This window comes from Hyperolius riggenbachi, chromosome 11 (assembly GCF_040937935.1).
Source record: "Hyperolius riggenbachi isolate aHypRig1 chromosome 11, aHypRig1.pri, whole genome shotgun sequence".
Taxonomy (NCBI): Eukaryota; Metazoa; Chordata; class Amphibia; order Anura; family Hyperoliidae; genus Hyperolius; species Hyperolius riggenbachi.
The window spans coordinates 16,005,884-16,031,926 of record NC_090656.1 but is presented as its reverse complement, the minus strand read 5'-3'; the positions used below and the strand labels follow the sequence as shown (position 1 = coordinate 16,031,926).

Below are 26,043 nucleotides of genomic sequence, written 5' to 3'. Positions count from 1 at the left end.
GTGGCTGCTAATCAGTGGCTGTTACTGCTGCTGGCACAGTGGCTGCTGCTAATCAGTGGCTGTTACTGCTGCTGGCACAGTGGCGGCTGCTAATCAGTGGCTGTAACTGCTGCTGGCACAGTGGCGGCTGCTAATCAGTGGCTGTTACTGCTGCTGGCACAGTGGTGGCTGCTAATCAGAGGCTGTTACTGCTGCTGGCACAGTGGCGGCTGCTAATCAGTGGTTGTTACTGCTGCTGGCACAGTGGCGGCTGCTAATCAGTGGCTGTAACTGCTGCTGGCACTGTGGCGGCTGCTAATCAGTAGCTGTTACTGCTGCTGGCACAGTGGCGGCTGCTAATCAGTGGCTGTTACTGCTGCTGGCACAGTGGCGGCTGCTAATCAGTGGCTGTTACTGCTGCTGGCATAGTGGCTGCTGCTAATCAGTGGCTGTTACTGCTGCTGGCACAGTGGCAGCTGCTACTCAGTGGCTGTTACTGCTGCTGGCACAGTGGCTGCTGCTACTCAGTGGCTGTTACTGCTGCTGGCACAGTGGCTGCTGCTAATCAGTGGCTGTTACTGCTGCTGGCACAGTGGCAGCTGCTACTCAGTGGCTGTTACTGCTGCTGGCACAGTGGCGGCTGCTAATCAGTGGCTGTTACTGCTGCTGGCACAGTGGCGGCTGCTAATCAGTGGCTGTAACTGCTGCTGGCACTGTGGCGGCTGCTAATCAGTAGCTGTTACTGCTGCTGGCACAGTGGCGGCTGCTAATCAGTGGCTGTTACTGCTGCTGGCATAGTGGCGGCTGCTAATCAGAGGCTGTTACTGCTGCTGGCATAGTGGTGGCTGCTAATCAGTGGCTGTTACTACTGCTGGCACAGCGGCAGCTGCTAATCAGTGGCTTCTACTGCTTCTGGCACAGTGGTGGCTGCTGATCAGTGGCTGTTACTGCTGCTGGCACAGTGGTGGCTGATCAGTGGCTGTTACTTACTTCTGCTGGCTCAGAGGCGGCTGCTAATCAGTGTCTGTTACTGCTGCTGGCACAGTGGTGGCTGCTAATCAGTGTCTGTTACTGCTGCTGGCACAGCATCAGCTGCTAATCCGTGTCTGTTACTGTTGCTGGCACAGCGGCAGCTGCCAATCAGTGGCTTCTGCTGCTGGCACAGTAGTGGCTGCTAATCAGTGGCTGTTACTGCTGCTGGCACAGTGGCGGCTGCTAATCAGTGGCTGTTACTGCTGCTGGCACAGTGGCGGCTGCTAATCAGTGGCTGTTACTGCTGCTGGCACAGTGGCGGCTGCTAATCAGTGGCTGTTACTGCTGCTGGCACAGTAGTGGCTGCTAATCAGTGGCTGTTACTGCTGTTGGCACAGTGGCAGCTGCTAATCAGTGGCTGTTACTGCTGCTGGCACAGTGGCAGCTGCTAATCAGTGGCTGTTACTGCTGCTGGCACAGTGGCAGCTGCTAATCAGTGGCTGTTACTGCTGCTGGCACAGTGGCAGCTGATACTCCGTGGCTGTTACTGCTGCTGGCACAGTGGCAGCTGCTAATCAGTGGCTGTTACTGCTGCTGGCACAGTGGCAGCTGCTAATCAGTGGCTGTTACTGCTGCTGGCTCAGAGGCAGCTACTAGTCAGTGGCTGTTACTGCTGCTGGCACAGTGGTGGCTGCTAATCAGTGTCTGTTACTGCTGCTGGCATAGTGGCAGCTGCTTATCAGTGGCTGTTACTGCTGCTGGCACAGTGGCAGCTGCTAATCAGTGGCTGTTACTGCTGTTGGCACAGTGGTACCTGCTAATCAGGGGTAGTCACTGCTGCTGGCATAGCGGCAGCTGCTAATCAGTGGCTGTTACTGCTGCTGGCATAGTGGCGGCTGTAAATCAGGGGTGTTTACTACTGTTGGCATAGTGGTGGCTGCTAATCAGTTACTGTTACTGCCGCTGTCACAGTGGCAGCTGCTAATCGGTGGCTTCTACTGCTGCTGGCACAGTGGCGGCTGCTAATCAGAGGCTGTTACTGCTGCTGGCACAGTGGCGGCTGCTAATCAGTGGCTGTTACTGCTGCTGGCACAGTGGCGGCTGCTAATCAGTGGTTGTTACTGCTGCTGGCACAGTGGCGGCTGCTAATCAGTGGCTGTTACTGCTGCTGGCACAGTGGTGGCTGCTAATCAGTGGCTGTTACTACTGTTGGCGTAGTGGTGGCTGCTAATCAGTGGCTGTTACTGCTGCTGGCACAGTGGCTGCTGCTAATCAGTGGCTGTAACTGCTGCTGGCACAGTGGCGGCTGCTAATCAGTGGCTGTTACTGCTGCTGGCACAGTGGTGGCTGCTAATCAGAGGCTGTTACTGCTGCTGGCACAGTGGTGGCTGCTAATCAGAGGCTGTTACTGGTGCTGGCACAGTGGCGGCTGCTAATCAGTGGTTGTTACTGCTGCTGGCACAGTGGCGGCTGCTAATCAGTGGCTGTAACTGCTGCTGGCACTGTGGCGGCTGCTAATCAGTAGCTGTTACTGCTGCTGGCACAGTGGCGGCTGCTAATCAGTGGCTGTTACTGCTGCTGGCACAGTGGCGGCTGCTAATCAGTGGCTGTTACTGCTGCTGGCATAGTGGCTGCTGCTAATCAGTGGCTGTTACTGCTGCTGGCACAGTGGCAGCTGCTACTCAGTGGCTGTTACTGCTGCTGGCACAGTGGCTGCTGCTAATCAGTGGCTGTTACTGCTGCTGGCACAGTGGCAGCTGCTACTCAGTGGCTGTTACTGCTGCTGGCACAGTGGCGGCTGCTAATCAGTGGCTGTTACTGCTGCTGGCACAGTGGCGGCTGCTAATCAGTGGCTGTAACTGCTGCTGGCACTGTGGCGGCTGCTAATCAGTAGCTGTTGCTGCTGGCACAGTGGCGGCTGCTAATCAGTGGCTGTTACTGCTGCTGGCATAGTGGCGGCTGCTAATCAGAGGCTGTTACTGCTGCTGGCATAGTGGTGGCTGCTAATCAGTGGCTGTTACTGCTGCTGGCACAGCGGCAGCTGCTAATCAGTGGCTTCTACTGCTTCTGGCACAGTGGTGGCTGCTGATCAGTGGCTGTTACTTCTGCTGGCTCAGAGGCAGCTACTAGTCAGTGGCTGTTACTGCTGCTGGCACAGTGGTGGCTGATCAGTGGCTGTTACTTACTTCTGCTGGCTCAGAGGCGGCTGCTAATCAGTGTCTGTTACTGCTGCTGGCACAGTGGTGGCTGCTAATCAGTGTCTGTTACTGCTGCTGGCACAGCATCAGCTGCTAATCCGTGTCTGTTACTGCTGCTGGCACAGCGGCAGCTGCTAATCAGTGGCTTCTGCTGCTGGCACAGTAGTGGCTGCTAATCAGTGGCTGTTACTGCTGCTGGCACAGTGGCGGCTGCTAATCAGTGGCTGTTACTGCTGCTGGCACAGTGGCGGCTGCTAATCAGTGGCTGTTACTGCTGCTGGCACAGTGGCGGCTGCTAATCAGTGGCTGTTACTGCTGCTGGCACAGTAGTGGCTGCTAATCAGTGGCTGTTACTGCTGTTGGCACAGTGGCAGCTGCTAATCAGTGGCTGTTACTGCTGCTGGCACAGTGGCAGCTGCTAATCAGTGGCTGTTACTGCTGCTGGCACAGTGGCAGCTGCTAATCAGTGGCTGTTACTGCTGCTGGCATAGTGGCAGCTGATACTCCGTGGCTGTTACTGCTGCTGGCACAGTGGCAGCTGCTAATCAGTGGCTGTTACTGCTGCTGGCACAGTGGCAGCTGCTAATCAGTGGCTGTTACTGCTGCTGGCTCAGAGGCAGCTACTAGTCAGTGGCTGTTACTGCTGCTGGCACAGTGGTGGCTGCTAATCAGTGTCTGTTACTGCTGCTGGCATAGTGGCAGCTGCTTATCAGTGGCTGTTACTGCTGCTGGCACAGTGGCAGCTGCTAATCAGTGGCTGTTACTGCTGCTGGCACAGCATCAGCTGCTAATCCGTGTCTGTTACTGCTGCTGGCACAGCGGCAGCTGCTAATCAGTGGCTGTTACTACTGCTGGCACAGTGGTGGCTGCTAATCAGTGGCTGTTACTGCTGCTGGCACAGTAGTGGCTTCTAATCAGTGGCTGTTACTGATGCTGGCACAGTGGCGGCTGCTAATCAGTGGCTGTTACTGCTGCTGGCACAGTGGCGGCTGCTAATCAGTGGCTGTTACTGCTGCTGGCACAGTGGCGGCTGCTAATCAGTGGCTGTTACTGCTGCTGGCACAGCGACAGCTGCTAATCAGTGGTTTCTACTGCTACAGTGGTGGCTGATAACCTAAAGGCAAGTAAAGGGGGAGACAGAGCGGCGATACAAGGTGGTCCCTGCATGCCACATCACAGCTACGGCCCGCGGGCCCCATGGAATTAACTTTAGAGCGCTTTGAGGGCCACTAGAAAAGGCTCAGTGGGCCACATTTTGCCCCTGGGCCGGACTTTGGACATGCCTGGTTTAGAGATTCCCAGCGCAAGAGTAGTAGGGAGACAGGGGAAGCCTCTGGACAGAGGAGGTAACTTTTTTTTTTTTTTTGAAGAATGTTTGTGCTATAATTGAATGGCCTTCCCACCTTTGCAGCAGTGACTGCTGTCACAAATAGATCTCTACTGTCCCCCAGCAAGTCACTATGGCTTCAATTCATCAAGCATTACCGCATTCGGTAATGCTGAAAACAGCTGACTTTACGGAGCACTTAGTAAAATGTTAATTCATCAAAGCAGTTACCGCATGAGAAGCAGACATTCCTGTGCAGAGAGATAAATTACCGACTTGTTAAGTGATTACCTCAACACATGTCAGTAAAATGTCAGCAAATGTTAATTCATCAAGCTCACAGCATTCGATAACATGTGCGGTGTTTATCTCCAGCTCTCCCCTGTCGATAAGGAGCTTGGAATGCCTTCTCCGTGTGTGACAGGACCATAGAAACCTCCCCTGTCCCCTGCAAGTGCTGCTGATAGGTTGGCCAGGCTTCTCGGGTGGAACAGCCCCCCCCCCCCCCTCCCCCAGGCAGCCAGGGGAGAGAAAAGAATTCAAGTTATTTTCCAGGCACCCTTCTTTTCTAGGCACCCTTCGGTAGTGTAACCCCTTGAGTGCCTGTTTAAATATGCAGGGATGCAAGTGGGAGCTCGTGGCAAAATGACCTAAGCAGGGAATGTGTAATGTTTCTCAGCAGTTCATCTAAGCTGTGGCAAGTAAATAGAAACTTAAGACTCATGAGACAGATTCAGCAAGAGCAGAGGCAGCACAACAAATATAAAAAGGCACATGTATAGGGATGTCGGTGCTGCCTCTTTCCTATTGTAATGCCCTCACTGCACGGACCTCTTCGGTAACTTACCGAACATCTACCACATGTGTGAAAATATTGATGAATTAGCACAGTGAAGTGTAAAATACCGAATGCGGTATTTTAAGGACTGGGATTTTGTTATCGAACACCCTTTGATGAATTGAAGGCAATATCTGATTGTTCTCTCCAGCGCTACATCACAGCTTCCTGACCTCAGTACTGATGCTGAGGCCGGGTTATTATGTCACCAGGGAGTCTATGTAAGAATGGATTCCTTTAACCTCCTTGACAGTATGATTCCTTCTGATTTTAGGGTCTAAAACCGGTACAGTTTTTTCATGTGCTTTTAGACCCTGAGGGCTCATTGACACCAGTGCGCTTCTGTCTGCTTCTTTTCAGCAACATGTATCTGTAACATGATGTGCTGAAAACGAAGTGTGAATGAGTCCTAAAAGTATGAAAAAAATCATAGGACAAGAGAGTCTGCAGCAGCCCAGCACTTACTCACCTTCCTGGGCTCCAGAGCTGCAGTTTTCCCTCCGCCCTCCGGGTGGCGCTGTAACCCTATAGTGAGATTGCTGGCTGTCGTCATGACGACAGACGGCGATCTTACCAGAGGAAAGCAGAGCCTCGGAGGAGAGTAAGAAGAATGGCGTCTGACGTTGGGATCCCCCGGGAGGTGAATTGAAACACCCGCTGTGCACATTGCTCTGCATAGAACCTCCGGCGGCTACCCCGAGTGTACATCGGGATTACCGCTTTGAGCTGCGGTTTTCCGCCTTGACTGTAGCTCGGGTTGCCGCCAAGGTTGTTTATGGACAACTGAAATGAGAGGTATGTGGAGGCTGCTATATTTATTTCCTCTTTAGCAATACCAGTTGCCCGGCGTTCCTACTGATCCTCTGCCTCTAATACTTTTAGCCACAGCCCCTGAACAAGCATGCAGCAGATCTGGTGTTTTTGACATTATTGTCAGAGATGACAAGATTAGCTGCATGCTTGTTTCTGGTATTATTCAGACACTACTGTAGCCAAATAGATCAGCAGGGCTTCCAGCAGGGGCGTAACTAGGCCCCACCGGGTCCCCTGCAGAATTTCAGAGCGGGCCCCCCCCCCCCTCCCTGGTGCCCGCTCGGGGGCGTTTTGTGGGGGCTGGAGGGGTGGCAGCATGAGGGGAAAGCCTTGGCCACAGTCGGCAGGGAGAGGGAAAGTTCCCCCCCCCCTCTCTCCCTCACCTCTCCCCTCTGCGCTCCCCTCCAGCTTAAGTTAGTGTGGGCAGCGGCGGGCAGATACATACCTTCCGTGCGTTCCACCGCATACTCCTCGCTCTAGCGGCTGACGTCACTTCCGGAAGTGACGTCAGCCGCTAGAGCGAGGAGTCTGCGGTGGATCGCACGGAAGAAGGTATGAATCTGCCTGCCGCTGCCCACACTGTAACGTTGCCGCATTCCGCACGCGTAGATATGCGGCAACGCGTATTTTTGTACGCTGCGGTCCGCAACAGCGCTAATTGCAGTAGGGAATGCGTCCAATAATACGCATGGCGGCCGGCCGACTGGTGAGCCGTCAAAAACGAAACTAAGTGATAGCGGGGGACCGGAGGATTCCAGATCAGCTTCGAGGGCACAGGACTGCTGCAGGGGGCTGGTAATAGCCCCAGGTAAGTGAAACTCTTTATCCCCCGTTCAGTTAAGGTTTCCTTTAAATTTGATTTTTATGGTGACAATACCGCTTTAAAAAGAAAGGTCTTACCAGAAAGTGCTTGTATTTGTACTTCCTGATTCTTTTTTGGAATAGAGGAAGCCGGCAAGACTAGCTTTATTTTCAGTCTGACTGTTGTGTGCGATATCTGTGATTCCTGGTAAAACATGTTAGGTCTGTGTGAGAAGTATATTTGTTTTATATTTAGTGAACATTTTTGCATAAAGAGAAACTTTAACTCAGGATTGAGCTTCATTCCAATCAGTAGCTGATACCCCCTTTCCCATGAGAAATCTTTACCTTTTCTCTAATAATACATCAGTTTTGTACAGCAGGAGACATTGGCAGCGCTTCCAAACAGAGGCTGCACCCGAATTGACTACCTGCAATAGATGTGCAGAGCTCCACAATGTGGACTAAAATACACAACTTGCATTCAAAACAGGTACAGCAAAGGAGGACGTTAGCTTCAGTATAAATAATATGTGAACAAATTATTCCCTACTAGACTTCCCCACGGCGGTGACGGGTCCTCTCGGGGAAGACCTACCTCTAATCCAGTGTTTCCCAACCAGTGTGCCGCGGCACACTAGTGTGCCGCGGCATGTTGCCCGGTGTGCCGTACAGGTCTGGCCTCTCGCCAGACCTGTACCTACTTTAGGGTGCAGGAGGGGGGAAGTAGCGCAAGAAGGAGGGGCAGTGGAGGCAGCGGTGGGGAGGGGGGAAATATCCCCCCCCCTCCCTCACCTGGGACCCCTCCTTCTGCCTCTCTCCCCCTCCGTTTAGCGGTGGCAAGTGCGGCTCGGCGGCGGGGAGGCATACGGAGAATTACTCACCACTTCCGCGTTCCAAGCGCCGGCAGCGTCATGTCGTCACACATCTCCGCCTTCAATACCGCCCACTGTGCTTCCTGATTAGCGGAAGCACAGTGGGCGGTATTGAAGGCGGAGATGTGTGACGACATGACGTTGCCGGCGCTTGGAACGCAGAAGTGGTGAGTAATTCTCCGTATGCCTCCCCGCCGCCGAGCCGCACTTGCCACCGCTAAACGGAGGGGGAGAGAGGCAGAAGGAGGGGTCCCAGGTGAGGGAGGGGGGGGATATTTCCCCCCTCCCCACCGCTGCCTCCACTGCCCCTCCTTCTAGCGCTGCTTCCCCCCCTCCTGGGCATCTATACTGGGGGGAACTGTACTAGCTATACTGGGGGCAACTAAACTAGCTATACTGGGGGCAACGAAACTAGCTATACTGGGGGCAACGAAACTACCTACACTGGGGGCAGCTATACTAGCTATACTGGGGGCAGCTATACTAGCTATACTGGGGGCAACGAAACTAGCTATACTGGGGGCAACGAAACTACCTACACTGGGGGCAACTAAACTAGCTATACTGGGGGCAACTATACTAGCTATACTGGGCACTATACTGGGGCACTACCTACCTATACTGGGCACTATGCTAGCTATACTGGGCACTATGCTAGCTATACTGGGCACTATACTAGCTATCTGGGTACTATACTAGCTATACTGGGCACTTTACTGGCTATACTGGGGCACTACCTATCCATACTGGGACTATACTAGCTATACTGGGGCACTATACTAGCTATACTGGGGCACTATACTGGGGTAACTATACTAACCATACTGGGGCAACTAAACTCCCTATACTGGGGCAACTATGCTAGCTATGCAGCCCCCCCCCCCCCCCCCCCATAGCACGGCACTGTCCACTAGGTCACGCAAACACCCGCGCCGCCGCCGTTCCCCGTAGAAAAATATGGTCAGTAAGTGTTCCCCGGCCCGGAAAAGGTTGGGAACCACTGCTCTAATCTAACGATAAAAATGATTTTTTCCTAGTGCTGCTTATCATAAAATGGTATACACATTTCTTCAAACAGACATCAAACAAATGACAACGCTCAAAAGCTGCAACTGAATTGTAGACAAACAGAGGCATGCAGAGCCCCACAGGGCTAAATACATGCCTTTAATGCAAATCAGATGCAAATAATGTACTAGTCCTAATCTATAATTTGAATGCAAATTAAAGCACATGGATGCAGCTAGCCATAGGTATACTTACATGAGTTTTGTACAGAGCTGCTGTACCTGATTTGAATGCAAGTTGTGTTTTTTAGTCCACATTGTGGAGCTCTGCACATCTATTGCAGGTAGTCTAGTCAGTCAGGTGCAGCCTCTGTTTGGAAGCGCTGCCAATGTCTCCTGCTGTACAAAACTCATGTAAGTATACCTATGGCTAGCTGCATCCATGTGCTTCAATTTGCATTCAAATTATAGATTAGGACTAGTACATGATTTGCATCTGATTTGCATTCAAGGCATGTATTTAGCCCTGTGGGGCTCTGCACGCCTCTGTTGGTCTACAATTCATTTGCAGTCTATGAGCGCTGTCATTTATTTGATGTCTAATAATACATCGTCAGGGGGGTAGGCATGGCTGATATTGTGGTGAAACCCTGCCCACAGTGTGATGTCATGACCTTGGTCCTGCCAGTCTCTGAACCTTGTTGCATTGTGGGAAATAACAGCTTTTTCCAGCTGCCAAGCAAGCAGCATAGAACCCTCAGTAATGAACATTCTGTACAGATCACCTGGCAGAACTAAAGATGCCACCACTAGTAATACATTTCAGAATGTCAGAATGTAAATCAGGGAGAGGAAAGATGTTACAATGGGCAAACATTGACTAAATAATCTATAAAAGAATATTGTAAAAAATAAGACATTTTATTAACTATGTTGTTTTCACTACAGTTCATCTTTAAACAATACTCAGCCCTGTCCTCCTCTCGTACAGATCTCTCTCCGCCCTGTCAGCCTATCACAGCGGAGTGATCGCACCGATGAAGATCCGCACTGAGGCTCCAGGGAACCTGCTGCTGTATGGCGGCAGCCCGACGCGCAGCGACAAAGAGCAAGTCTCCATCAGCTCGTTTTATTACAAGGAGCGGGTATGTCTTCACCACAGTCCGTCGCGTCTGTATATTCACTGTGTTCCTTTAGTGTGACCCTGCCACACATAAGACATCAAACAAATGATACTTTTCATACTTTTCTCCTGGCGGACTCAAAACGCCAAAGCTGCAGCCACTAGGGGGCGCTCTATGGGCAGTAGCAGTGTTAGGGAGACTTGCCTAAGGTGTCCTACTGAATAGGTGCTGGCTTACTGAACAGGAAGAGGCAAGATTTGAACCCAGGTCTCCTGTGTCAGAGGTAGAGCTCTTAACCAGTTCACTAATTCAGCCTTACAGGAAGTAACACAAGCTAAGATAAATCTCAGTTCAGTTTAAAGCCTTCCACTGCCATAGAATCTCATGCCATAGATATGAACGCGTGGCATCATTTACCATATATAGCATCTGTTCCTGATGCTTATTGAAGCTACTGTGAAACTTCCCTTAAAAGGAATACAGTAGGGGGGTTGGGGGAAAATGAGTTGAACTTACCCGGGGCTTCTAATGGTCCCCCACAGACATCCTGTGCCCGTGCAGCCACTTACCGATGCTCCGGCCCCGCCTCCGGTTCACTTCCGGAATGTCTGACTTTAAAGTGGATCCGAGATGAACTTTTACTCATTGCATAATTGTGTTCCTTACATATAGTTTATAGGGCATTCCTCAAGCCAAATACTTGTTTTGTTTTGTTTTAATACCCTAATTTCCTATAAACTAAATAAGCCACACCCACAGTTTCTCCAGAGTGCCTTGGCGCTTGCAAGGGATTGTGGGATTTCAGTCTGGGCAGGTGAAAAAGGTGTTACTAGCTATAGATTTCAGAGGCAGAGTTTTCACAATCTGAGAGCTGCAGTGCAGATACAGATCAGTTGCCTGTGTAATGGAGGAGATAAGAGTGGAGTTTTCACAGAATATGCAGATTAGCATGCCTAGATACAGATAAGCTTGCCTGTGTGTGTGATTGTGTAATAGTGACAAGCAGAAAACATGTTTGCTCCTATTGTATCACAGGAAAAAATATTAATATACTGTTGAAGCTGTTTGAAGATAGATTTGCTGTGTAAACTATCTAAACTTTAGATAAGATATATAGACAAGTCACTTGTTATATTTAGTTTTTCATCTCGGATCCGCTTTAAAGTCTGAAAACCACTGCGCCTGCGTTGCCGTGTCCTCGCTGCCGTTGATGTCACCAGGAGCGTACTGCGCAGGCCCAGTATGGTCTGTGCCTGCGCAGTACGCTCCTGGTGACATCAGTGGGATTGAGGACATGGCAATGCAGGCGCAGTGGTTTTCAGACTTTAAAGTCTGAAGTTCCAGAAATGAACTGGAGGCCCGGAGTGAACTCCGGCCCGGAGCATCGGTGAGTGGTTGTGCGGGCACAGGACGTCAGTGGGGGGGGGGGGACCATTACAAGCTCCGGGTAACTTCAACTCATTTTCCCCCTACCCCCCTACAGTGTCCCTTTAAAGTGTACCTGAGATGGGCACACTAAAAGATGTTATACTTACCAGGGGCTTCCTCCAGCCCCATAAGCACCGATGCGTCCCTCGCCTCCCGCGTACCTCCGTTCGTGTGGTATTGGTCCTGTCAACTGGCTCAGCCGCGTCATTCATCCACATCTGCACATGCGCGGAGGGGCCATGCAGAAGAGCCAACTGGAATGCCAGATTACCAGGACCGATACCACGCGAACGGAGCCACCCGGGAGGAGGGAGAGGGACGCATCGGTGCTCATGGGGCTGGAGGAAGCTCCGGGTAAGTATATAATCTTTTAGTGTGCCCATCTCAGGTACACTTTAACGTACACTTTTAAGTGAGAGAAATATGAAAGCTACCATATTTATTTCCTTTCAAACAATGCCAGTTGTGTCTTTGTTTCTTCCCTGTTTTGTATATAAATTGAATAAATAATAAAAACTTGGCAGTCCTGCTGATCTTTCTGGTCCGTAGGGTCTAAATCACACACCTGAATCAAGCATGCAGCTAATATTGTCAGATTTGTCATAGACATCTGATCTGCATATGCTTGTTCAGGGTCTGTGGCTTAAAGGAGAACTGTAGTGAGAGGGATATGGAGGCTGCCATATTTATTTCCTTTTAAGCAATACCAGTTGCCTGGCAGCCCTGATGGTCTATTTGCCTAAAGAAGTGTCTGAATCACACCAGAAACAAGCATGCAGCTAATCTTGTCATATCTGTCTAAATTTGTCAGAAACACCTGATCTGCTGCATGCTTGTTCAGGGCCTATGGCTGAAAGTATTAGAGGCAGAGGATTAGCTGAATAGCCAGGCAACTGGTATTGCTTAAAAGGAAATAAATATGGCAGCCTCCATATACCTCTCACTACAGTTCTCCTTTAAAGTATTAGAGGCAGAGGATCAGCAGGACAGCCAAAGGATAGATATGGAATTTTAAAAAATGGCTGTACTTACCCGGGGTTTCCCCCAGCCCCTGGAAGCCTATGTGTCTCTTACCGCAGCTCCTCTCTCAGGCAGTCTTCCGGGGTCCCCTACGTAGCAGCCATAGCAGTACTTCTGCGCCGGCACAAATGCCGGTGAGCGGCGGGTCAGTGGCTGCGAAGGAGGGGACCCCGGGAGACTGCCTGAGAGAGGAGCTGCGATGAGAGACACAGAGGCTTCCAGGGGCTGGGGGAAACCCCAGGCAAGTTAATCTGATCTTTCTTAAAATTGCCATATCTATCCTTTAAAGGAAATCGCCGACTAAAAAAATAAGTTTTATCCATACCTGGAGCTTCCTCCAGCCCCATACGCACGGATCGCTCCCAGGCTGCCATCCTCCGTCTTCTGTATCACCGGTACCGGGTCCTGTAACTTCCTTCAGTCATGGCCGGTCTGCGCAAGAGATGTGCGACCTCTACGTATCTCTGCGGCAGCTGAGAGAGCGCGCTTCACTGGCAAAGACTGGCCGCGACTGGAGGAAGTTACGGGTCCCGGCGGTACAAACGTCTGAGGACAACAACGTGAGAGCGATCCGTGCGCATGGGGCTGGAGGAAGCCCCAGGTTTGTATAAAACATTTCCTTTTTTTGTTAATCTCAGGTATACATTAAACCAGGCCTATGCAAACTTTGTGCGCCCTGGGTCTCATTCTGTGCGCTGCATTCCTGACTCCTCTTCCCCCCCCTCCTCCCTCCAGAGTCATGAGCGAGCAATTAGCGGGTTCAAACTCGCCTACTCGCTGGTTCCTGCGTTGCATCTCCATGGCAACAGGCCGTCACGTAACATGCCAGCGTATCACGCTGGCAGCCAGAGTGTAATATGCTGGCAGCCAACTTGTGATACGCTGGCACGTTCCGACAGCGTGTCATGTGACACCCTGTTGCCATGGTGACGCGACGCAGGAAGGTGAGTTTTAACCCCCGCTAATTGCTAGCTCGCAACTCTGCAGGGAAGGGGTGGGGGGGGCGGAGAGAGTGGGGAATCCGGCCGCCTATCGGCAGGCCATATACAGCCCGTGGGCCATAGTTTGCCCAGCGTTGCTTTACGCGATACCAGTTGCCTGGCTGTCCTGCTGATCCTCTGCCTCTAATACTTTTAGCCATAGGCCCTGAACAAGCATGCAGCAGATCAGGGGTTTCTGACATGATTAACTGCATGCTTGTTTCTGGTGTTATTCAGGCACTACTGCAGCCAAATAGACCAGCAGGGCAGCCAGGCAACTGGTATTGTTTAAAAGGAAATCAATATGGCAGCCTCCATATTCCTTTCACTTCAGGCGTCCTTAAAAACTCACATATAACATCGCCCCTGGTATTTTGCTCAGTGCATGAGGCGTGAGGGCCCCATTTCCTCTAAGGGCCTTTTCAAACAGAGGCGATGCTGTATTTTTATCGCATCCCATTCCCACCACCGAGCAATGAAAGTCTATGGGGACTGTCATACTGCTTCGTTACAACACGACGGAAGTGACGTTTTCACCACATCCCCAACGCAAGACCGGAACTACGTCTTAAAAAAACAAAACACTAGTGCCGCGGGGCAAATGCACGGAAGTGTATTTTAACAATATGCTTCCGTGCACTTCCCGAATACAGGAAGTGCATACCCAAAGCAGGAAGTGATGGCATGCGCGTGTCACTTCCTGCTTGGCCGTAAGCCAGACAGGGAACACTGCGATGTTCCTGGAAGGCCTGTTTTTGACGGTGCGATGCCGTGCATATCGCTCACGCTGCTTTCCAGTGTGCAACCAGCCTTAATCTGTCCCTATTGAAGCACAGACCACAGATTCCACACCTGAAAATAAGGCCAGTTTGTTTACAATCGATTTTTGTGATTTCTTTTTAATGGTTAAACTGCCAAACAAAACCAAAATTAAAGCGGAACTGTTAATAGTTTTTAAACACACTGTTTCACTTACCTGTGGCTTCTGCAAGCCTCCAGCAGCCGTCCTGTCCGGCGCCGGTCCTGCCCGAACCTCTGTTCTCCCGCCGCTAGCTGCTTTCGGTTTTGCCGCCGGGCCACTGCGCCTGCGCGGCTCTGGCCACACGTATCCTTTCTTCGCGTAACCTGCTAATGCAGAGGGGAACGCGAAGAAAAGATACGCTTGGCCAGAGCCGCGCTGGCATCGAATTAGAAGTCTAGGAACAAGTGGCGGGAGAACGGAGGCTCGGGCAGGACCGGCGCGGGACAGGGCGGCTGCTGGGGGCTTGCAGAAGCCCCAGGTAAGTTAAACAATGTGTTTAAAAACTATTTACAGTTCCGCTTTAAGAATGCATAGCCCTCTTTTATCCACAGCAAGTTTTTAGCAGGAGTGGAATGAAGCAAAATAAAGCTTTAAAATACCAGGTAGGGCAAAGTACTTACTACAGAAGCACTTACTGCTGCTCATTGTCTAATGCCTGGTACACACCATGCAATTTTTCTGGCAGATCGACAGATTGAACCAATTATTTCCGACAAGTCCAATCTGATCTCCAATTATTTTTCTGATCGATTTTCCCATTGCTTCTATACAAAATCAATCAGAAAGACGATCGGAAATCAGATCAGACCTGTTGGACATATTTGATTCAACCCGTCTGACGGGAAATTGCATGTCAGGCCTTATATCAGGCATAAGGGCTGGTTTCACACGGGCGATAAATACAATGTTTTCGGCATGCAACAAAATGTACCCCCTTCCATGTAAATGATGGAAGCGGGTTTTGAAGCGAGTAACGTCACAGTGGATCCCGTCGATTTGGACACTTACGCGTTGGCGGGTCCGTGTCCCCCTAGGGCCTCGAAACATGACGACAGAACGCCGGGAACTGATGCAAGCCGATGCTGAACGCTTTTCTGCTGCCTGTGTGAACCAGTCCTAAGGGTCCCTCCTGTTACCCGGTCTGTCTGGTTTTCATATGGGACTCCACGGGCACTCAAATCCTCGGAAGCACCTGTGGCCGTCCACAAACTCATCCATGATTGGCACGCACAAATTCTGAACCGCGCATGCGTAGGAAAAGAAAGCGCTTGTGCATGAAGTAAAGAAGATGTGCACTAGCGCTTCCTCTCACTGGGCATGAGTGGATCTGAACTTGCACATGCTCAGTACAAAAACACTTGTTCTTGGTTTCTCTGAAACTTTCTGGATGCCTCAAATAAAGAACTTTGCAGAGCTTCTCAGGTTACTGCTTTGGTTCACCATGTGTTTAATTTTAAAGCTTTTATTGCACTAAGAAATTAACCACAATAACAGACGCCTTTAGACGTTTTTCCTGGTTTGATTGAGGGAAAAACGTAACAGTTGGCGTCGCAATGACGTTTTGTGTCCTGTTTCAGTTTCTACCCCTTTTTGGAAGGGAGGAGTTTAAATGGAGCATCTCTGGCCAATCATAGAGTTCCTAGCTGTGATCATGACTTTTTTTTTATCTTTTGTCCCTTTTTTTTCTCTCCCTTATCTCCCCCCTCCTCCTCGCTTTTCTGCCTTTCCTCATCTGAATGCGCAGACGTCCCCGCTGTGTGCACGCCGGCGCTGGTCCATCCAAGTGATTAACGACTTCCCGGTATTGTGCTCTCTGCTAATAACCCCTCTCTCCTGCTTTCCTCTGTGAGACGGGAGCCCAAGACCGACGCCCTGTCTGCGTCACACCTCTGAGCGTCAGAGAGTCTGCGTCACACCTCTGAGCGTCAGAGAGTCTGCGTCACACCTCTGAGCGTCAGAGAGTCTGAGCCTTAGTCCCCTGGAGGTTGTCAGAGCCCACGATAGGCTCCCCCATGTGATACATCTCCACCAATAGAAACGCTGGGACGGGTTCCAGGTCAGCAGAAGAACATAGAATGTAACTGTTCCAACCAAACTACTCTGGAGTCTTTAAAGCATACATGTCAAACTCTGGCCCTCGGGCCAAATCTGGCCCTCAAAGACATTAAATTTGGCCCCCAAGTGGTTTCCCTACTTTGCATTATTTTTGACCCAAGCTAGATGACCAGGTAAGCAATATTGGAGGTAAGGCAGCCATATGAGGGAGGTATGGGGAAAGCACTATGCACTAGGGGATAGGGATGGCCCTGCTTTGGAGAACTCATGATCAGCTGATAGATTTGTAAGGCTCTGATTTGCCGGTCCTGATGATGTGTTAAGCCTGGAAGTCATCACAGCAAATCAGAACCTTACAAATCTATCAGCTGATCAAACTGATCACATGCTTCTCCATGAGTTCTCCTAAGCAGGGCCATCCCTACTAGGCAACTGTGAAGAGGAGGGTGGGGGCCTCTGGACACCAGGGAACTGTATAGGGGAGGGAGGACCACTAGACACAAGGGAACTATATAGGGGAGGGAGGAGGACCACTAGATACCAGGGAACTGTATAGGGAGGGGAGGCCATTAGACACCAGGGAAGTTTATAAGGGAAGTAGGTTGCCAATAGACATTGAGGTTGGCCCGCGACTCTGTCCCAGTGTTCAATTTTGGCCCACTTTGTATTTGAGTTTGACACTGCTGCTTTAAAGGGAAGCTGAAGTGAGAGGAATACGGAGGTTGCCATCCTCATTTCCTTAATAAACCATGCTGGTTGCCTGGCTGTTATGCTAAGCTTTTAGGCTTTAGCTGTGTGTGAGTCACACACCTGCAACAAGCATGCAGCCAGTGGAGTCACACACCTGCAACAAGCATGCAGCCAGTGGAGCCGCAGCATCTGATCTGCAGTAACTTGTAGTATCAGAGGCGTAGCATCAGCACACAATCTCGGCAACTGGCATTGTATATTAGAGAATGAAGATGGAGGGCTCCATACTCTGGTCCCTTCAGGTTCCTTATAGAAAATGTCCTGCTGTTAGATGATTGTGGGAATGATGAAAAATCCTCCTACCATGCAAAATTTCACTGACTCGGGGAGCCAATCAATGCTGGCAGCTGGTCTTGTAACCAACAGCCAATAGCTTGGGTTAAATTAAAGTGACGTTATACATCCTTAAAGGGACACTGTAGAGGGGTCGGGGGAAAATGAGTTGAACTTACCCGGGGCTTCTAATGGTCCCCCGCAGACATCCTGTGCCCGCCCAGCCACTCACCGATGCTCCGCGCCCCCCCCCTCCACAGACATCCTGTGCCCGCGCAGCCACTCACCGATGCTCCAGCCCTGTATCCAGTTCACTTCTGGAATTTCAGACTTTAAAGTCGGAAAACCACTGCGTCTGCGTTGCCGTGTCCTCGCTCCCGCTGATGTCACCAGGAGCATAGTGCGCAGGCACAAACCATACTGGGCCTATGCGGTACGCTCCTGGTGATGTCAGAGCGAGGACACGGCAACGCAGGCTCAGTGGTTTTCCGACTTTAAAGTCTGAAATTCCAGAAGTGAACAGAGGCGGGGCCGGAGCTTCGGTGAGCGGCTGGGCGGGCACAGGATGTCTGTGGAGGGGCGGAGCATTGGGGAGTGGCTGCGCGGGCACAGGACGTCTGCGGGGGACCATTAGAAGCCCCGGGTAAGTTCAACTCATTTTCCCCCGACTCTCCTACAGTATCCCTTTAATACAATAGTAATTGAATTCTCAATTGAATTTAATTCTATATTTAATAAAAAATGTGATGATTGGGGTGGAGCTGGAGATGTTTACTTTAGAAGTTTCATCCTAGATAAATGGAAGTTTCTGCCAGAATAAACACTCAGTCTTCCTTCTTGGCAGCATAAGCAGAAGAGCCTGCCACTCCCTGCAGAAGTGCCTGGTGAAGCCACAGAGGTTGCCAGAGGTTGGCTCCTAGTAACAGCTGACACATCTGAGCATAGTGACGTCACTAGGGGGGGCGCAGGAAGGACCAGTGGGGAGAAGGGGTCCGGATGTCTTCCTTTCGCCTCCTCCTGTGCTCCTCTGGTTATGTTCTTTCATTCTGACCTACAGATCAGCGAAGTGGCAGTGAATACGGTGAATAAGGCCCGTCACTGCAGCTGCGCTGATCTGTAGGTCTGGGTGGCAGAGCCAAGGGAGCCGCAGTGGAGACAGGAAGAAGTCCAGGTCCATCCTTCTTGAATGGGGGGGGGGGGGGTTCTGACTGTAGGAAGTGGTCCTCACTAAAAGTTTGACAAGAGCTGATGTACTTTTTACATTACTGCCTGGAGCATCTAATCCATCCAAGGTTTCCTGTAGTTTAACTCTCTCTCTCTATTGCTAATGCTGCTGTTACTTTTTTCCTGTGTTGCTGTCACTTACAGCATGCAGTAAAAAAATCGGACAGATCTGACAGGTTTTGGACTCATCTATCTCCTCACGGGGGATTTTCAGTGTTTCCTTGACTCTTTACAAAAAGCACTCCTCGGAAAGGATCTTTTAAAAAGATGCCAGCCGCTTCCCTACTCGTTTGCACACTATTTCGGCAGTTGGACTGAGCAACTGCCATTTAGTGATTGCTTTTGAAAGGAAACATTACCCTTAAAATCCCCCATGAGGAGTTGGACTATTCCAAAACCTGACTGATCTGTCAGATTTATACGGTCTATAGTAAGTGAAGGCAAGGTAGGAAAAAATAATTAAATAGCGCATTCTACTCTGGAACAAATATCCATTTTATACATATGCATATAATATTTCACAATAGTGGTCCTTTAAATATTCCAGACACAACTGTCATATCTGATCAGATTCTAGATATGCCATTGCAGGGGCTGTTGCAACATTTAGATGGACGCCTATCCCACAGAACTAGAATAATACTTGGACCAGTTATAGCCCTGATTGGTGAGCTGTCACTCGAGAAAATTTATTCTGATAACGTAGACCAGACTAAATTCAAACAGGGCTCCTCACCATCTTCCATTTGTACAAATCAAATTATATCCACGTAGAATGTTCTTTCCGATAAGATTAGCATTATTATTCTGAAACACTGGCATCTTCTACGTGAGAGTTTAGCGATGGTGGAAGAATTCCACTATACACCATTAACTTCTCTCAGGAGAGCTCCCTCTCTGAGAGATAAATTGGTTAAAATGATATTGGTTCTAGTACCAATATCACCAGTTCTCTTAAAACGGAACTGAATAGTAAAAACACCTAAAGAGTTTCACTTACCTGGGGTTTCTGCTAGCAACTTGCAGCCTTCCTGTCTCACGCCACTCCTCCACGATCCTCCCTGTTTCCCCGCCGCCAGCTAGTTTCACTGTCGTTGATGCAGCAACTGTGCCTGCTCCCCCCGGGCCATGTGTATGTATCTTCGTGTTCCCGCCTGCAATAGCATCCTGTGCTATTAGCGCAGGACGCTATTGCGGGGAAACACAAAGAACTAAACGTATGGCTCGGCCGCCGGCTTACAAGTCAACGGTACGACAGTAATGAAACTAGCTGGCGACAGGGAAGTGGAGGATCGTGGAGAACCGGCGTGGGACTGGAACGCTGCAAGGGGCTGGCAGGAGCCCCAGGTAAGTGAAACACTTTTTTTCTTTTTTTTTTACTATTCCATTCCGCTTTAAAGATGGTACATACCTTTGCCTTAATGGTCATCTTTGCAGCCAGAGGTGACCACACTTTTTCTGCTTCTGAGCAACTGAAAATGATCTACCTAGAAGCACACTTGTATATACAGAATGGAAACTGTAGTGGGGTCGGGATCTACCATGAAGCCCTTCACGATCTACCGGTAGATCGCGATCTAACTAATGGGCACCCCTGTTTGCAGCAATATCATTAAAGGGGATACAATTATACATCCAAGCAGGGCTACTAAATGTAAAATCCAGGGTAGGTATAACTGTGAATTCGTATGTTCCGGTGGATTATGTTATATAAGTAAAACCACACAGTGTTTATGTGATAGGATAGCCTCTCATAAATCCTGCATATAGGTTATATAAGTAAAACCACACAGTGTTTATGTGATAGGATAGCCTCTCATAAATCCTGCATTAGAAAGTTAAACAGAGAACAGTGAGTCCCTGAGCACTGTATAGAATGTAGACATCGTGTATCACAACTTAGAGTACAGATAGTTGAGGGGTCCCAATCCCTAGAAGAGGTGGTGACAGACAAAGAGAATTATTGAAAAGAGAGCATTTTTGGATTAAAAAATCTTGACAGCTTAGAACCTAGTGCACAGGTGTGGAACTCCAGGCCTGGAGGGCCAGATCCAGGCCAGTGTTTAGGATGGACTGAGAAAGAGAGGAATGTGTTCTACCTGATGGACCGCACCTTTCCTGATTCAGACCCATCAATTCATTTGAGCTGTGTCAAAAATGTGTGAGGACCTCGAAGGACCAGTTTGACATCCCTGACCTAGTGGAGCTAAGATGGTGCTGAGCCCTGTTAGAATTTACTACTTTACCCTCCAGGGGTGGTTCCAGCACATCACTGCGAATCCATTGTTGCTTAACCTTATGCTAAATATAGACCAGACTTGCAGTGATGCTCAGCATGTGAGTCCCAGACGGGCGTTGTGTTTTTGGGCCCTCGGTCTAATCACCACTCCATTTAAGTCTACCCACAGGCTGTAAATGGATGGGGAATGTCACGTCACACCGTTTTGCAGAATGAGTGTCATCCCCCACCCCCCCTCTGCTGCTCCCGTTCTGCAGTCGCTCAGACCCTCCGTGTGCTTTGTACTGGATGTTTGCCTCTTTCGCCTGGGCTTCGCACTGGCTGTTGTCTCTATTTTTGGTGCAGCGTTTCTCAGGTGTTGGTCTTCTTCCCGCTCATTTTTCCTCCTCCCTTTTTGATCCGCCCACCTTGTTGTGCATGTGAAGTGTCCGGCTGGCTCTCGCCATGCAAGCACCGGTGACTCCTCATGGTTTTTTTGGTGGGTCATTCTGTAGATTGGGCACAGAATGGGTGAATCTGTATCAGGCACTTTGTATCTTGTGGGTGGAAATTGAAACACAATTTGAGATTTGGCATTTGTGTGGTTTGTCATAGTTTTTGTTAAGTTTGATTTGCCGGTGGTGTTTTTCGACACAAGGTAAGTGCTGGGATTGGGGACTGTCCAATAGGGGACCCTCCAATAGATTACACAGTCAGTGACTCAGAGTGAAGTCATCAGGATTGGTAATATGTAACCAGGCCTGCTGGTACAGCTTACTCCTACATCACAGGGGCAGGTAGGAATTATTGGCCTATCTCAAACCATGGGACAGTAATAAAGGCCCAGCCCTGTTTTTGGCAGGAGTGTGGGGGAGAGGGAGGGGCAGGAGGAAGTGCTGGGGGGAGGAGTTGGGGACTTGGTGATATTGGAACTCCTTGTGACTTAAAGAGAACCCGATGCGGGTTTTCTAAATCTTAAAGAATACCCGAACTGACGTGACATGAGGAGATAGACATGTATGTACAGTCCCTAGCACATAAATAACTATGTTGTGTTCCTTTTTTCCTTTCTCTGCCTGAAAGAGTTAAAGATCAGGCATGTAAGTGGCTGACTCAGTCCTGACTCAGACAGGAAGTGACTACAGTGTGACCCTCACTGATAAGAAATTCCAACTATAAAACACTTTCCTAGCAGAAAATGGCTTCTGAGAGCAGGAAAGAGATAAAAAGGGGAATTTCTTATCAGTGAGGGTCACACTGTAGTCACTTCCTGTCTGGGTCAGGACTGAGTCAGCCACTTACATGCCACTTACATGCCTGATATTTAACTCCTTCAGGCAGAGGAAGAAAAAAAAAAAGAACACAGCATAGTTATTTGTGTGCTAGGCACTGTACATACACGTCTATCTCATCATGTCACATGTCACTTCGGGTATCCTTTAATAGAACACAGAGGCATGCCCTTTGCACAACGACATGCCTCTGTGTCTCTGCATTGCTGCCTCCAGTCCCATCCCGTCCAATCCTCCAACCGGAAGCTAAGCCGCCACCCAGGAAGTACCTCCCAGGTCACAGTTTAGCTTCCAATTGGAGGAAGCTCACAGTGGGGGGGAACACTGACTAATTGACAGGCTGCATGTAAATAAAAGGCTAATGACAAGCAGATTGTTGCTAGCCTGGCGCTTTTTTCAGGGGGGCACAGCAGAACCTGGGGGGGGGGGACTGGAGGCAGCAATATCGAGACACAGAGGCATGCGATTATGCACAGGACATGCCTCTGTGTTCTCTTAAAGGATACCACAACTGAAAAAAATGATTGCTGCAGTGTGTGGGGGGTTAAAAGTACATACCATCCGCTCCTCCCGCCCCCCTTCGTCTGCCACCGTTAGTGAAATATACATGCTGGGACCAGTGACTTGCTTGACCCCTCACCCGGACATACGGCGCCCTGTGTGCATAGTATGTCCTCCCCACTTCACTTCTGGCCGGTGCATAGCGAGCGGCTCAGAAGCACGCTGAACCCTCTGTCTCCTCTGGGCTGCGTGTGACGGTTGGTGTAGTGGAGAGCACACGCAGCCCAGAGGAGACAGAGAGATCAGCGTGCTTCTGAGCCGCTCGCTATGCATCGGCCAGAAGTGAAGTGGGGAGGACATACTGCGCACACAGGGCGCCGTATGTCCAGGTGAGGGGTCAAGCAAGTCGCTGGTCCTGGCATGTATATTTCACTAACAGAAGTGAAGTGGGGAGGACATACTGCGCACACAGGGCGCCGTATGTCCAGGTGAGGGGTCAAGCAAGTCGCTGGTCCTGGCATGTATATTTCACTAACGACGATGCAACCAATTTCACGCCGAATTTGGTCACGAATCAATCGGACTTGCTGCAAGATGCTCGATTGGGTGCATGGCGGTAATGGTGTGCAATATTGAAACAAGTAACAAACATGATGGAACCCCTGGCACTACCCCCTAGTGTAAAATGTGGATTTGTTCTATAGTGCATGCCCAGGCCTAACTTGCACATGCCCAGTAGTATAGATGCGCTCATAAAACACAGTCAACATGCACTCGTCAGATACGTTAGAGGGTCCCAGCCATGGGAGGATTGGCCAGGGGGGAAGGGGGGAAATTTCCCCCTAGGCTGCCTCTCATTTAATGATTTAGGGCTGGTACAGTGCCTGGTACATGTTTTTGTATAAGGCAATGTGAACCACTAGGCTGGCCGAGGGAAATCAATACCTAATTACAGAGTAATTAGAGGGCGGTAAGGTGGTAAATATAAACAGCATGATGCAGAGCAGAGGCTTGCCTGCAGGGTCCGTGGGAAAATATCTGTCTGATTTCGGGTGGAAATTGGTTGAAAGTATCGATCTGAGATGCTGGGAAATCTCGGGCTGATGTGGTCGATCCAGTGCGATAATCACAAACAATGAAACCCTGGCCGTTGTAACTCAAAATGTTTTATGTGCCCCCTCCCCCCATTGCCAGTGCATTATACTTTTCCTGTCACGCTGTCCCTCATGTGTCCTTGCTGTATTTCCCACGTGACTTTTGTCATATAGCACGTGGGGCACATGTGTGATGTCATTTGGGCCCGGGCTGCTGTGAAAATGGGCCTCTAGTTTGTGTTTTCCCTCCAGGCCAAAAGGTCCCAGCGCAGGAATGGTGGACTCGAGAAGGATCAGGGAAACCTCTGCAATATCCAAAGGCTTCCGACCACTGATTGAAGAAAAATTTGACTAAAATGTTTGGTACTTCCGTTACCTTTTAAAAGTTTATTTTACTCTATTAAAGCGGACTTGGACGTAGAACTTCTTCTCTGCTCTAAGCAACAGCTTAATAACCTTTACAGAAAAACATTTCTTTGTTACAGCTGATACAAATCCTGCAGTAAATCTGCAGTGTATCTACTTCCTGCTCTCATGGAAGCAGACATTTTGTTAAAGAGAATCTGTAATTTAAAAAAAAGAAAATCCCTCTGGGGGATACTTACCTCGGGAGGAGGAAGCCTCTGGATCGTAGCGAGGCTTCCCCTGTCCTCCTCCGTCCCTCTGTTAGCCTGCCCGGGTCCCCCGAGGTGCGGAGAGGTATCCTCCGCAGGCGCAGTAGCCGCTCTTCCTTTGGGTGAAGGCGGAAATCGCCAAACCTGATCGATCCACTCTACTGCGCAGGCGTGAGTCCTTTTGCGCCTGCGCAGTAGAGCGGATATGATCGGTCTCGGCAATTTCTGCCTTACCCCGAACGAAGAGCAGTTACTGCGCCTGCGCTGGATCCCGGAGAGGTAACTATATCATTGCTTGTCAGGCTTGTCGGGGGGATACGGGGGAGCCAGCGCTGGACTGCCTGCAGCTACAGGGATGGGGGAAGCCTCATTGGGATCCTGAGGCTTCCCCCTCCCGAGGCAATTACCCCCCAGAGTGTTTTTGTTAAAGTATAGAGTCTCTTTAACATCCTGTGTTTACAAATTAGCTGCTCTGCTGTGGCAGTCAACTGGCACAGCTGAGAGATCAAATTACAGTTATGACTAGACACAGATGAGAGGGAATTAGACAGGATAAACTCTCTAAATACATACAGGGTGTATTTCTCTCTGTCTTCCTTCTGTCCAGTGCAAGAGTTCAGGTCCACTTTTACATGCAGTCAGCCAGTGAATCGGTGAGCACCTCAGGGTGGGGCTAAAGAGTTAAGACAAAAAGTCTTGGATTACTCCTGTGTAGCCCATTGTCCACCACTGCCACATGGAAGAAACTAACAAACTCTGTCTATCCTCTGTATCTCCAGAAATCTCGCCGCTGGAAATCGAAAAGGGAGAGCAGCGATTCCAGCTCCCGACCAATCAAAGCTGCCGGGAAAGTCATCATACAAGACATTACCTGCTTGCTGGCCGTCCACAAGAGTCTGGGAGAGCTGTACATGTGAGTATTGTGTACGTGGTGCAGGCGTTATGTATGGCAAATGAGGAATAGGAGGAGTAAACTCATCAGCCAATCAGGTGCATGCGTGCCTTACCACAGATGTGGCCACTCGTCATCTGTGAGCCTCGAGACCAGAGATGGTCAATCATTCTGGATTTTATGCAGATTGTATTATTCTGGAGATAAGGGCGGGACCAGTTCTAAGCTGCATACAGTTTGCATGAAATTTGCATGCAGGCTAGAACCATTTCGCATCTCATAGACAGTCTACAGCCACGGAAATAATAATAGAGCAGACTGTGGATCTGAGAACATAAGAGATCCCGCACACCCTGCAAAGTGTCTGCTCTCAGTTGGGAAGCATTTTGCAAAGGGTATCTGAGATGAAAAGCCAGCTCAGATTTTATACTTGCCTAGTGCTTCCTTAAAGCGGATCCGAAATGAAAAACTAACTATGAGAAGTAACTTGTCTATATATTTTATCTAAAGTTTAGATAGTTTACACAGCAAATCTAGCTGCCAACAGCTTCAACAGTTTATGATTATTTCTTCCTGTGATACAAGGGCAGCCATGTTCTGCTTGTCACATTACACACAGGAAAGCTGCTCTGCATATCCAGCCCTCAGCATGTGAAAATTTCACTCCCCTCTCCTCCTCCCCTCTGCTTCTGAAATCTCTGGCTAGTAACCTCCTCCTCCTGCCCAGACTGAGCTCACATAAGCCCTTGCTACTGAGGCTTAGCGTGCCAAGGCACTGGAGGAGCTATGGGCGAGGCTTGTTTGGTTTATAGGGAATTAGAGTATTAAAACAAAACAAAAAAAAGTATTTGGCTTGAGGAATGCCCTATAAACAATAGGAAAGGAACACAATTATGCAATGAGTCAAAGCTCATCTCGGATACACTTTAAGCCCCCTTGAGGCCGCTCATTCCCTCACTATCTTCC

At 49.8% G+C, this 26,043-nt stretch overlaps 1 protein-coding gene across 4 annotated transcripts in view; it reads left to right on the top strand.

The window, feature by feature from the left end:
• WDR59 (WD repeat domain 59) overlaps positions 1–26,043 on the top strand; it is a 142,737-nt gene that overhangs the window by 89,149 nt on the left and 27,545 nt on the right. For all 4 annotated transcript variants that reach the window (XM_068261683.1, XM_068261682.1, XM_068261681.1 and 1 more), the window contains 2 exons: positions 9,802–9,955; positions 24,965–25,098. In XM_068261683.1, coding sequence (XP_068117784.1) covers positions 9,802–9,955; positions 24,965–25,098 — 288 coding nt within the window. The remainder of the gene's footprint in view (positions 1–9,801; positions 9,956–24,964; positions 25,099–26,043) is intronic.